Genomic DNA, 12,676 nt, shown 5'->3' on the forward strand with positions numbered 1-12,676 from the left:
CCCGTCGCGCTCATGGCGGCCGCGCTGCTCCCGCTGCTGCTGCTGCTGCCGCCGCCCGCGGCCGCCGTCTACGAGGACCAAGTGGGGAAGTTCGACTGGTGGGTGCGGGCCGGGGGCTCGGGGGCGGCTTTGCCGGCGGCGGGTCGGGCCCGGCCCGCCTTGTCCGCGGTCCGGCACGGGCGGGCCCCGTCCCCGCGCTGTGCGTGTGGAAAACTTTGTTTTTTTCACCGTGTTTTTCCGTCTTCTCCCCGTCCTCCTGCCTCTTTCCCTCGGGGGCTTTTCCCTGCTCTCTGTCCCCCTCTCATGCCCCTCTCCCCGCCTTCCCTCCCCAGGCGGCAGCAGTATGTGGGGAAGCTCAAGTTCGCCTCCCTGGAGGCCTCGCAGGGCTCCAAGAAGCTCGTGGTGGCCACGGAGAAGAACGTCGTGGCCGCGCTGAACTCCAGGAACGGCGAAATCCGTGAGTGCACCCGGGCTTTAGAGCCCAGCAGGATTTTTTTTTTTTCTTCCAAAAGGAATTTGCCTGTTGTGGTGGCTGACACTGTGTTTCCCCAGCATTAAGTTAATATTGCCCAGACTGCCTTGTGAGCCTGCAGTTCCAGAGCTTATTGCTTAGGACAGACAGACCTGTGCACTGAAGGCGCTTTTTGCTATAGAAAACTTGGGTTCAAATCTAATAAAGGCAGCAGCATTTGCGAAGGCAAATCTTACTGAACTCCTTGTGCTTTCAGTGTGGCGCCACGTGGATAAGGGGACTCCCGAAGGAGCAATAGATGCAATGCTGATCCACGGACAGGGTAAGGAGAGTGTTAGTTCCCCATCGGGATCAGTGCCTGTCCCTGCACATGGCATTCCAGCCTCACGTAGCTGGCATAACTGTGAAGCTGGCTCCTGCCAGCGGTCTCACTGATTTGGGGTCCTGTTTTTATGTCCTTCCGTTTGTTTTCGGCACAGATGCCATCACGGTGTCCAACGGTGGGCGCATCCTCCGCTCCTGGGAGACCAACATCGGGGGCTTGAACTGGGAGATGCCGCTGGATACCGGCAGGTGGGTCCTGGACCCGTCCCCTTCCTATCCTGGAGCCAGCACAGGGAGGAGAAGCTGTGTTCTAGGGCAGTGCTGGTTGGGTGTAAGTCCTCTAAAATAGATAGATGAATTTGGGGTAATTTTGTAAATTTGTAGTCAAGTTTAATGCTGTTTCCAGCCCTTGACAAACAGGTAGGACAAAATCTTTCATAGGTAAATTTTCCTGCCCAGTGTAGAGCGTGGAAGGTACCACTTTGATTGGAGTGTTTTCTTCCAGCCTAAACTCTTTGCTGAAATCACTAGGGATGGGTAAGGAAAGGTATTTTCAGCCTCCTTTTGCAGGAGATCTCCATACAGAGTGTGTTCTTCGCCATCAGCCTTTTCTCATGCGCTGTCTCTGGCCTGTGCTCAGTTTCCAGATGGCTGCATTGGTGGGGCTGCAGGACGCGGTGAAGTACGTGGCAGTCCTGAAGAAGGCAGCCATCTCTCTCCACTACCTTTCCAACGGGCACCAGAAATGGGTAGAGCATTTACCAGACAGGTAATAATAATAATAATAATAATTTTAGGTAGAAGCTTCAGTAGCTGATGCGGAACTTGATTGCTTGAGGAGGAGAGGATGCTGATCCTGAGCTTCCTTTTCACTTATGTAAACTTGTTCAGTCCGAAGACAAGTGAAGCTGGTAGTTAACTTTCTGAAAGGATAAAGCAGAAGTTAGAGGGGGAGAACTTCCAAGTGTTTTGTGAGCTTTGCCAATGGAATGCTTTTCCAGAAAAAGGAGAGGTCCTCCATTCTGAAAGCACAAACTATTACATTTTTTAAAATTATAGAGACAGGAATATTGGAGAGAGTGTAAGGGAAGGGTGAAGAAATTCCCTACCAGCTTGTCTCTGTCACCTTCTGATTTTTCACTGCAGAAAGCAGTGACTGAAGGCGAGCTGTCTGTAAACTATTTGTACTGATAGACAGGCTGCTTTTAGAACAAGCAAGCTAGGATGGAGCTGCTCATTCCTCAGGAGACCCGTGATAGTGTAGCTTGAGGAGAATTTGGAGCACAGTTGAAGATGGTACTTTACAGCAGCCACTTCTCTTGCAGTGAGAGTGCTCGGTACCAGCTATTATATTCCCGTGGGACTGGAGTGATCCACGTACTTGGAATTGTTCCTCAGAGCCACTTGAATGTTCTAACCTTCAGCGTAGAGGATGGAGAAATTACAAAACAGGTAGTGCTTGAATGTGGATTCAAAACATTGGATATGTTGCCAGCTTGGCTTTGATGTTTCTCAATGTCCTTCTAGCTAGGTAGCTGTGGCATCATTACAGAGCAATTAATTATCCTAATTAAACTTTCCTTCCTAAAGGAAAGGACTAAACTTTCCTTCCACCGTGGCATTGCCAAGAAATAAATTTTCACTCTTGAACGTTCTGAAAGAAAAAGGTTGGCTTCTGGCAGAAATTTCGTGCTGGCAGACAGTTTATCCTAGGGTCGCGGGTGAAAAATGCTTCTGACTTAAATGTCTTGGTCATGACCATATTGGTTCTTGGAAGCTTTCAGAGCTGTTGACAGCTCTGCCTGTCTCTTGCAGATGAGAGTGGCCAGCCCGTGGCTGAAGAGCGTGGCCGGCGCGTGCGGCGTGGTGGGAGAGGCCGTGCTGGTGTGCGTGGACGTGGCGGCGCGCTCGCTGCACGTGTGCTCCTTGGAGACGGAGCAGGAGATGAGGCAGATCCCGCTGGAGGTGAGCGCTGCTGGCCGAGCTTCTTCAGAAATGTGTTGTGCAACTGCATGTGGTCGGTTGCTGGCAGCAGGGCTTTGCTGCAGGGTGGGCACGAGCCTCCTGGCTCTGTTCCGTGCTTATCCTCATGTGGGCAACCTCTTTATAGAGCACTGCTGCTCATTGTAAAAGGAAGTTACGAGGCTCCCTGGAGGAGAAGTTTCCTTGAACGTATGTGCTGATCTCCCTTCCTCAGTCACTTGACCTGGAGTTTGCCGATGGCTTCGAGCCCAGGATCTTGGCCACTCAGCCCAGCCCTGCGAGTGCTTCGCGGACCCAGTTCTTCCTGCAGCCAGCTCCGAGCCGCTTCTTCCTGCTGCAGTACAGGCACGGGCTGCTCAGCCACCTCCGGGACTTCCAGCAGGTAACGGGGATCAGGGCGGCTGCAGAAGTGTCAGTGACAGAGCCAAGTGCAGCGTAAAAACCCCAGAACAGCTCCCGCTCTCCCGAGGCATTGTACAAAAGCCCCTGCCTTTCCTGTTCCCCTTGTGCTTTCTGCTGCAGTATTTGAAAACTTTTTGTTTTCATTTATGTGTCAAAATATTTTTTCAGACATCAGTTTAGGCATGTTGTGTTGCTGACAACTGTTAGCATGGGGGAAATCCGGTTTTGAGCTGGGCAGAGACACATACATGTACGCGACCAGTGACTTTTGTTAAACCAGCTGTGAAGCTTTGAAATGAGAAAAATATTTAATGCATTACTCATGCACAAGAGGTACTAGGGGTAGTGCTTCAAAAGCTTGTGCAGGTCAAACATTTACTTCTTTACAAGAACCTTTCCTAGTCATTGAAGAGCTGTGATTTTATCTTTGGTGAGATGACAAAATTTGGAATTTGGCTGTAGAGGATCCAGTGTTAGTTTCAGTGGGGTTTAACTTCCTGCATGGGTAACTTCTGTTGTTTCTGTTGGCTTTAAGTTTTCCAAATATATATGTGTGTGTGTATATATACATATATATAAATATATGTATATATAAATATATATATATTTTTATGTTATTTTTCAGGCAGCTCTGGTAAGCTTTGCAACTACTGGGGAAAAAACTGTGGCCGCTGTCCTTACCTGCAGGAGTGAGCTGGTGAGTACCATTTATTTGCACTATGTGCCCAGCACAGTTCTGTAACACGGACACATGCTCGAAATGGGTTCCATGAGCATTTTCCTTTGCAGATCCAGGGATGTTTATTAACTTACAAAGAGTAGGATTTGGTTACTCAGACATACGAAGACAATTCAAGCAGCTTTTGACCACATCCAGCTAAAGTTACCTCTAGTTGCAGGAAAGGTGCTGTGCTGCACAGCCTCTTTTAGCCTTGTGTAAGCTGCTAGTGTGTTAACCTGTGAATTTGCTCTATCCATCCATGGAGGATTTTTGTTCTTAGTAGTATTGAACTTGGCAAGTTTTCATCTTTTTCGGAATTGTCTCTGGCTTCTTTTTATAGCTAAGTGTAGAGACAGAGCTTTCTGTAGGTAGGCATTCAAAGCACCATTTTTTTTCCATGCTTTCGTTGGGTTCCCAAGCCCTATAATGTCTTCTTGTCCTCACTGCAGAAACTTGGAAGCTCTGATGGCCTTCATGCTGGAAGTACTCTGGAGAATTCCCAGGAACAGGTATAAAATGAGCTTATTCCCAAGAGCAATAGAGATTCTTGATGATCCATAGTCCATATTTTTTTTTCATTCACATGTGAAAGCAGAATGAAAAAGGGATTATACCAGGGTTTTGGAGATGGGTCTTTTTGGAGAAACCTTCATGTGGAATTTGGTGTGACATGTGTGTTTAACTTGGCTTTTTTTTTTTTTTTTTTTCCCTCCATGGTGCTTCAGGAATCATTAACTTGTTCCAACCACACCTACAATATTAATCTCTATCTGGTTGAAACTGGCCAAAGACTGTTGGATACCACGATTACCTTTAGCCTGGATCAGAGCGGTGCCAAACCGGAGCAGGTGAGCGGGGAGCTCCCTTCAGCCATGGGGCTTTCAGCCTTGCCCTGCTCTGCATCCCCCTGTTTGCAGGACAGCAGAGCCCCTTGGACAAGGGGCAGGGCTCGCTGCTGGTGCACCGTGTGGTGCATACAGTCCCCCTGTGGGTGCTTATTGTGCTTGTGAGGCCTCAGAGTTGGCTCTCAGTTGTCTTACTCTTTCCCTTGCTCTATTTTCCCAGCTGTACATCCAGGTGTTTCTGAAGAAGGATGACTCTGTGGGCTATCGAGCGCTGGTGCAGACAGAAGACCACATGCTCGTGTTCCTGCAGCAGCCAGGTAGTGGGCAGCAGCAGTTCAACTGCTCCGTTTCCTCGCCAGAGGACAAGGAGACTTCTTCAGGGTGGTGGAATCCAGTCCCAAGCTATCATACATTATCATGACTTTCTTCAGAAAGCGACAAAATTGATTTAATTTGCGTGGCTGCAGTATGCAGGATACTGAGCTAGACAGGATAGTCCTGAGCTAAATCCTGTGAAGGGGGCCAGAAACGTGTATTCTCTTTCATTTCACACTCACAAGACAACTTGGCAGAAAAATTAGTTCTGCAGCAGTGTTTGTGCAGGGGGAGCCTTTGAGTTTCATGGATTTTTGTAGATTTCATTTCTCTCATTGTAGAATGAGAGGCCTAAGCTCTCTTGTAGACCTTCCTTAACTTGTCCTCAAGAAAGGTCTTCAAGGCAAAAAATGTTAGCTTGCAGAAAACTTGAAAGTCCCATCTCAGCAACTTGAATCCTGCTTCCAAAGTCTGTTCCTGGAGTTTAAATTCAAAAGATCTTCTGTTACTTTTGCTGTTTTGATAGAGGACATACTACAGATGTGGAGGATGCTTGTGCTTTTTTTGCTTTGCTATGTTCTGCTCGTATTTCTTTCCAGGGAAGGTTGTGTGGAGTCGAGAGGAGTCCCTGGCAGAAGTGGTAAGCTTGGAGATGGTGGATCTACCTCTGACAGGGGCACAGGCTGAGTTGGAGGGAGAATTTGGAAAGAAAGCAGGTAAGCCATAAACTTAATGGTGTTATCTGTAAATAGGTGAGGTTCTGTTTATTTTTCCCCTGAATTAATATATAGTTTTCTGTTAAACCATGAGTTACTTGGATTCAAATTTCCACTATACGATCAATAGAACTGAAGATGAACCTGTTTCTGTCCCCACTTTTAAAGCCCAGTGCCAAAGGCAGATCACAAACATAATTAATTCCAGACTGTCAGTGTAATATGGAGGTAGAGAGATTTTAGCCATCTTTCTTAAACATTTCCCTTTGATCCTCTTATTGCCTCTTCTGGAAGACTCATTTGCAATACCCTTTGTTTTTGCTTTGTTTTGCTTTCTTGCTGTCCTGGATGCAGCCATTCAAGGTAACCGCAGAAACTGTATGCAGTGTTTCCTAATCTTTCTGACAAGGAGTTTTCTAGTAGCTCTTTTTCTTTTCACTACTTGTTTTCTTGATAATGAAATATAGTTAAGTCTGGTGTTTTTAGCACCTTGACAGAAGCAATACAAACTCTCATTGGGCAGAATGAAGATGTTTTTGTTTGTTTGATTTTTCCCTACGAGTGGTTCTGTTGCTCTGAGTAATGAGTGCAAATAGAGCTTGAGCCCTTGTAAAAGTGGGTTAGCTTTGGGTGGGCACTTACCCACCCCAAAGTGGTGGACACTTTTCAAGGAGGAAGAAGGAATTCAGAGGAGGAGATTGTGCTCTGCAAGAAGGTTTGCTCTCAGCTGCTGAGAGTGGCTTTTGGAATGAGCTACACCAGGGTGAAGTGGGAAAAGGATGGTAAATGCCAAAAAGTCTCTAATGATGATAACTAGTGGTAACCTAAGTCTGATGTTCTGGAGAGGAAGGCAGAAGCTAAGAGTTCTCAAGTTCAGACATGGCCATGGTGGTTTTACTGTTTTAAATTGTAGTTGGATTACAGAGTGGGAATTAACACTTTTCAGTTATGTAATATTTCCCCCCTTTGTTATCATTTCTGGTCCCTTTGCAGATGGCTTGCTAGGGATGTTTCTGAAGCGTCTCTCCTCCCAGCTTATCCTGCTGCAAGCCTGGATGGCCCATCTTTGGAAGATGTTTTATGATGCCAGGAAACCCCGGAGCCAGATTAAGAATGAGATTAATATTGATAATTTGGCTAGAGATGAATTCAACCTCCAGAAAATGATGGTGATGGTCACGGCTTCAGGCAAGGTGAGGGCAGGAATAGGTTTCTAGGCTGTAGCAAAGGGTCTCACCACCGAGTTGTTCCTGCAGTCACGAAGGATGTCTTGAAAAGATGCACAGCGTGTTTTGTGGTGGCAATGGAGAGAGACTAAGGCTCTTCTTTCCTTGTCAGCCCCCAAACAAGCTTAACTGCAGTATTTAAGTTTAAAAGACATGTTGATCTGCACTTGGGCTTTATTGCAGTCTCTCTCTTGCTTAGCTTTTTGGCATTGAAAGCAGCTCTGGCACCATCCTGTGGAAGCAGTACCTCAGGAATGTGCGACCCGGCTCCTCCTTCAAGCTGATGGTCCAGAGAACAACAGCCCATTTCCCCCACCCTCCGCAGTGCACCTTGCTCATTAAGGACAAGGTGAGTTTCTGTACCCCTCCACTGAATCTGTTTAGCCACAGCCAGGAAAATTGGATATTTAAAAGGAATTTTTGGCTGATAGCTATGCTGTCCCTCAACAGAGGGATTGTTTTGGTATGTGTGTTTAGACGGAGCATGTTTTCAGGGTTGGAGTAGTTGAACCTTAGATGTGAATAGTCCACACCGGTAGGTAACAGATGGAAAAAAGCTCTTTTGTCAGTTTTACAAGAAGTTTTGCATCTCATTTGTTTTTAGGAAACCAAAATGAGCTTTCTGTATGTCTTTAACCCCATCTTTGGGAAGCGGAGCCAGGTAGCTCCCCCTGTGCTGAAGCGTCCGGTCCTTCAGACTTTACTTCTGCCTATTATGGATCAAGACTATGCCAAAGTGCTGCTCCTGATTGATGATGAGTACAAGGTAAATTGCTTTGCCCCCAGGCAGCATTCTTCATATTCAGGTTAATTACTCTCCCCTTTTCAGAACAAGTTTAAAAAAAAAATTACACTTCAGAAAAAAGTTATTCTGATAAAACTTCATAATAAGTGTCTTTACCAGTTTGTTGTTGTTGTTGTTGTTTTCTTGTTTGTCAGTTCATCTTTAATGTGTGTGCCAATTCTTCTTTTCTAGGTTACAGCTTTCCCAGCGACTAAGAATGTTCTTCGCCAGTTAGAGGAAATAGCCCACTCTATCTTTTTTTATCTAGTGGATGCTGATCAGGGAAAACTTTCTGGGTTCAGGCTGAAAAAGGTATGGAAGAAGCATTACAGTACAATTGATATTTTTGTATATGTTCTATAGATAATAGTAGATCTTTGCACTTGTCATACGGAGTTTTGCTTGAAGTGTGAATATTTCAGCTGGCTTTAGACTTCTGAGGCTCAAAACATCCCTGAAAAGCTTTCAAAACACCAAGCACAGGAATCTCCCTGGGATTTAATGGAGGGAGTGGAGACCCTCTTCAGAGGACCAGGTAAAACCTTCTCCTATGTCCTGTGTTTCTTGCAGGACCTGACAACGGAGGAGAGTTGGAATGTGATCATTCCTGTGGAAGTGCAGAGGATAGTGACAGTAAAAGGGAAGAGATCCAGTGAGCACGTGCACTCACAGGGCCGCGTGATGGGTGATCGCAGCGTTCTCTACAAGGTGCCCTGGGAACTCTTTTGCTGGTATATTAGGTTACTGCAAGATCCCTCTACCTTATTTGAGCACTGTTGGTGTTAAATCTTTTCCCTGTGAGGTCATTTTTTTTCTATGCCGTCATCACTGTCCCTAACCTGAGAAAATCAGAATCTTCACTGGAAGATGTTAATTTATGGCAGACTTTTTTATACAAAATATTTTCATGCAGCGTTTGAAAGCCAGTCAAACTGCGGAGGCTGGGAGGGACTGCTGCTTGATTTCTCCAGATGATCTGTATTAGAAAGATATTTTGTTCATCATGTCTCTGGTCCAAGATAAAATGCAAATACCAACGGTCCCTCTGACACTGAAGTGGGGGTCTCAGCTGCTTTTCACTTTGTGTGTTGCTACAGTCTTTGAATCCAAACCTGCTTGCGGTGGTGACGGAGAGCGCCGATACCCATCCGGAACGCACTTTCATTGGAATATATCTCATCGATGGGGTCACGGGCAGGATCATCCACTCCTCAGTGCAGAAGAAAGCGAAGGGACCTGTCCACATTGTCCATTCGGAGAACTGGGTGGTGGTAAGAACTCCTGTCAGCCTGTCTTTTAATTTTAGGAGGTGGGGGCAGGTACTGAGGCTGCATGCAAAATACTTTCCGGCATTTCTCCGTGGTTTGTTGCTACCTCTGTGCTGCAAACTTGGCTCATCCTGTCCTGAAGGACGTTTTCCTCTCTTGTTCCAGTACCAGTACTGGAATACGAAGGCACGTCGGAACGAGTTCACTGTGCTGGAGCTGTACGAGGGCACGGAGCAGTACAACGCCACGGCCTTCAGCTCCCTCGACCGCCCGCTTCTGCCCCAGGTCCTCCAGCAATCTTACATCTTCCCGTCTGCCATCAGTGCCATGGAGGCCACCATCACCGAGCGAGGCATCACCAGCCGCCACTTGCTCAGTAAGTGCGCGCTGCTCTGCCCACTGTGCTTGGAGGTTGCTGCTCCCTGCACGAGCCAGGCAACGTGCTCCAAACTCAGCCGCAGGCATTTTTTTTGCCCAAGATCCTGCCTGCTGTTGGGCAGCACTGGTCTCTTGTCAGATGCAAGGACATGCATGAGGAGGGCATTTTTATTAGTTGTTAGAAAATGCTGTCAGAAGACTGTTTTTTAAGATGCACCTCTCTTTTTCTAATGTGCAGTTGGGCTTCCCTCTGGGGCCATCCTCTCCCTTCCAAAGGCTTTGCTGGATCCTCGCCGTCCTGAAATTCCTACAGAACAAAGCAGGTAAGGAACACTCAGTTACCACTGTTGATGGACCCCTTTAGAGTGATGAGTTTGTGTGTTATGTGCTGTAGTAGAGCAACTTTTCATGGATAGATTCAGGGCAATTCTTGCCTGACCATTAGTGGAGCTGATTCATTGCCCGTTCATGATGACAGGGAACAATTGTCTGTAATGCAGCTGTAATACAGCATGTAATATAGAAAAAAAAAAGTCTTCTATTTTAGAAATCGGAGTCTATGTAACTGAAGTTTCTAGAATGACACTCGATTATTTTTAAAGCTTGAGACCTCTAAGAGGAGCCTGCTGCAGTACGGGGTGACCTAGCTGACGTGTGTTTTCTGCTTGTTGCAAAAATAAATCTGCACTGGGAAAAGCTGCTAAATTTGATGCTTTAGGTCACTAGTTCAGAACAATCAGACTTATGATTCGTAGGCAACAAAATGTAGGTGAAAATGTCCCTTGCACGCTGTTTTGATTTCTCTCTCAATTCCTTTCAGAGAAGAGAACTTGATTCCATATTCTCCTGATGTGCAGATCCATGCTGAGAGGTTCATCAACTACAATCAAACCGTATCACAAATGAGGGGGATTTACACAGCGCCCTCCGGCCTGGAGTCCACGTGCTTGGTGAGTGCTCGGTGACAGGGCGCTTGTTGCTTCTGCTTCTGTGGTTGCTCCCTGCTTTGTCATTTCTTGTTTCATTTTTCTGATTTCCCTGCCTTTCTGCTCGTGTTCTGCTCTCCTTAGGTTGTTGCATATGGCCTGGACATCTATCAGACCCGAGTATACCCCTCGAAGCAGTTCGATGTCCTCAAAGACGACTACGACTACGTGCTGATAAGCAGCGTCCTCTTCGGCTTGGTTTTTGCCACTATGATCACCAAGAGACTCGCTCAGGTGAAGCTGCTGAACCGCGCGTGGCGGTAACGCCGCGAGCGGCGCCCACGCTGCTGAGGAAGGTCCCAAGACCCCGTCTGGCTGCTGATCTGCGACCTGCTGTCGCTGCTGGGTTCGATTCGAAGTTCTTTGGGCCTGCCTGTGACAGAGCATTTGTGGGGGGAGATGTTTTGCAAGGAGGCACAGGAGTGTGCTGCCTGCATGCCTCCCTGCGAGGAGAGATGGAATGAGATGGGGGAGAGACATGGGTCTGCTGTGACTGGGAAGAAAAAAACCAACAACAACAACACTCCCCAACCCTTCAAACAAAAGGTCTATAGTTCCCCTGCCCTAGAATCTGATGCTCCCATTATCATCCCAAAGCAATCCCCCACTTTTCATGAAGATCTGTGCTGACATGCTAGGATGAGTGTCCAGGAATGCTGCCCTCCTCTTCAGCCAGCCCTTCCTCACGTCTCGGCGAGCGCAGGCGGCTGCTGGTGGCTGCTGTGGACTTGGAAAATGTGGGAGCTGCTGTGAGACATCTGAGAGGAAGAGGAGCGGCCGAGCCCATCCGCAGAGGAGCAGGAGCCGGTGCCTGAGTGTCGTGGGAAATAGAGGCATGGGGCAGTTAAGGGTGTGGGGTGGTGGGGGAAGGAGTTTCCATGTCAGGTCTCGCGTGGTCTTTTATTTATTACAGCACCTGTTTCTTCCTTGTTTGGAAAAAAAATCCCAGCTTTCTTCTACAGTGTCAGGATCGTTTATGTGGCTGCTTCTGATGTCATTTGTGAAAGAGAATAAAGAATGGGGGCCCAAAAGGTGAGGTGTGAATGGCCTTGAAATGGAAAACAGCCGCTGCTCCTTTTCCCCCTGCACCCTCCCATCCTGCGCTTCACTTTTATTGTGTGTTTTAGTGCCCGACTGGCTTTAGATGGTCCTAAACACCTTCTGCAGCTCTCTGTGCCCCCCTTTTGGGGCTCAAGGGCTCCGTTTTGGGACTCAGTCCATTTTGAGGCTCAGTGGCTCCATTCCTGGGCTCCGTTTTGGGGCTCAGAGTCTCCCTTTCAGGGCTCCATGGCTCTGTTTTGGGGCTCAGCCCTTTTGGGGGCTCAGTGCCCTGCTTTTGGGGCTCCGGGGCTCTGTTTTGGGGCTGAGTTGCCTCCTTTTGAGGCTTTGTGGCTCCCTTTCCAGGCTCAGCTGCTCCGTTTCGGGGCTCCGCGGCCCCGTTTTGGGGCGGGCCGCGGCGCTTTGGCCATTTGTCCCCTCCGGGTCACACAAGGGCGGAGGCGGGGGCGTGTGCGCAGGAGTCCCTGCGCATGCGCCCGCGCGCGCCCATCGCGCATGCGCCACAGTGGAAAGTTGCTGACTCATGGAGTGCGCAGGCGCCGCGGCCGCGCCGCCCCCCGCCCCCGAGCGGCGCGGCAAGATGGCGGCGGGCGGCGGCGCCGGGGCCGCGGCCGGGCCGGGCTGGGAGGTGGCCGTGCGGCCGCTGCTCTCCGCCTCCTACTCGGCCTTCGAGATGAAGGAGCTGCCGCAGCTGCTCGCCTCGGTTATCGAGGGGTGAGGAGGGGCGGGCGCTCTCCCGGGCCCCGCGGCGGGGAGGGAGCCGGCCCGGGGGCAGGGTTTCTCCCAGTGCCTGGAGCCGTTTAGTGCGTTTTACGTCTTGTTCTTGTGGCCTGAGCCGCGAGGGGGGCGCGTCCCGGCCCTGCGTTCGTTCCCCAAGGTCCTTGGCTCCACCACACCTGCACGTTAGGGAGAAGTAAAGGCCGCACTCGAGGGGTCGTGAAACGGGGGGGACCCGGGTGTTTTGGGCGACGGGAAGGGCCCCAATGCACCAGGCCGGGGCGTCCCTCTGGGCCTGGGCAAAACCGGCTATTTTTGGCAATGGGAAGGGCCCAGCGCCCTGAGTCTGGGTGGTCCTCTGGGCCTGGGCAAAACCAGCTGTTTTGGGCCACGGGAAGGGCCCAACACGCCAGGCCGGGGTGCCCCGTGTGCAGGCCTTGCTCTGTCCTCCCTGGGTGCCGAAGGGTTCGCTATCCAGGC

The 12,676-nt window shown here is 49.1% G+C and overlaps 2 protein-coding genes across 3 annotated transcripts in view; both read left to right on the plus strand.

The window, feature by feature from the left end:
* Nucleotides 1-12: 12 nt before the first annotated feature.
* EMC1 (ER membrane protein complex subunit 1) lies at nt 13-10,684 on the plus strand. The gene is made up of 23 exons (XM_088529605.1): nt 13-98; nt 333-457; nt 729-794; nt 952-1,045; nt 1,437-1,565; nt 2,122-2,248; nt 2,612-2,761; nt 2,994-3,161; nt 3,807-3,878; nt 4,352-4,411; nt 4,628-4,750; nt 4,968-5,064; nt 5,662-5,778; nt 6,772-6,971; nt 7,204-7,353; nt 7,609-7,770; nt 7,981-8,100; nt 8,359-8,496; nt 8,886-9,059; nt 9,222-9,432; nt 9,673-9,757; nt 10,255-10,384; nt 10,505-10,684. The coding sequence occupies exons 1-23, from the start codon at nt 13-15 to the stop codon at nt 10,682-10,684; spliced, it is 2,964 nt and encodes a 987-aa protein (XP_088385731.1).
* Nucleotides 10,685-12,051: 1,367 nt separating this feature from the next.
* Nucleotides 12,052-12,676, plus strand: part of UBR4 (ubiquitin protein ligase E3 component n-recognin 4) — a 71,047-nt gene continuing 70,422 nt past the window's right edge. For both annotated transcript variants that reach the window (XM_088529603.1, XM_088529604.1), the window contains exon 1: nt 12,052-12,193. In XM_088529603.1, coding sequence (XP_088385729.1) covers nt 12,060-12,193 — 134 coding nt within the window. In that variant the 5' untranslated portion in view covers nt 12,052-12,059. The remainder of the gene's footprint in view (nt 12,194-12,676) is intronic.

Source organism: Tinamus guttatus, unplaced genomic scaffold (genome assembly GCF_059628265.1).
Source record: "Tinamus guttatus ecotype Peru unplaced genomic scaffold, ASM5962826v1 Tinamus_guttatus_pri_ptg000332l, whole genome shotgun sequence".
Taxonomy (NCBI): domain Eukaryota; kingdom Metazoa; phylum Chordata; class Aves; order Tinamiformes; family Tinamidae; genus Tinamus; species Tinamus guttatus.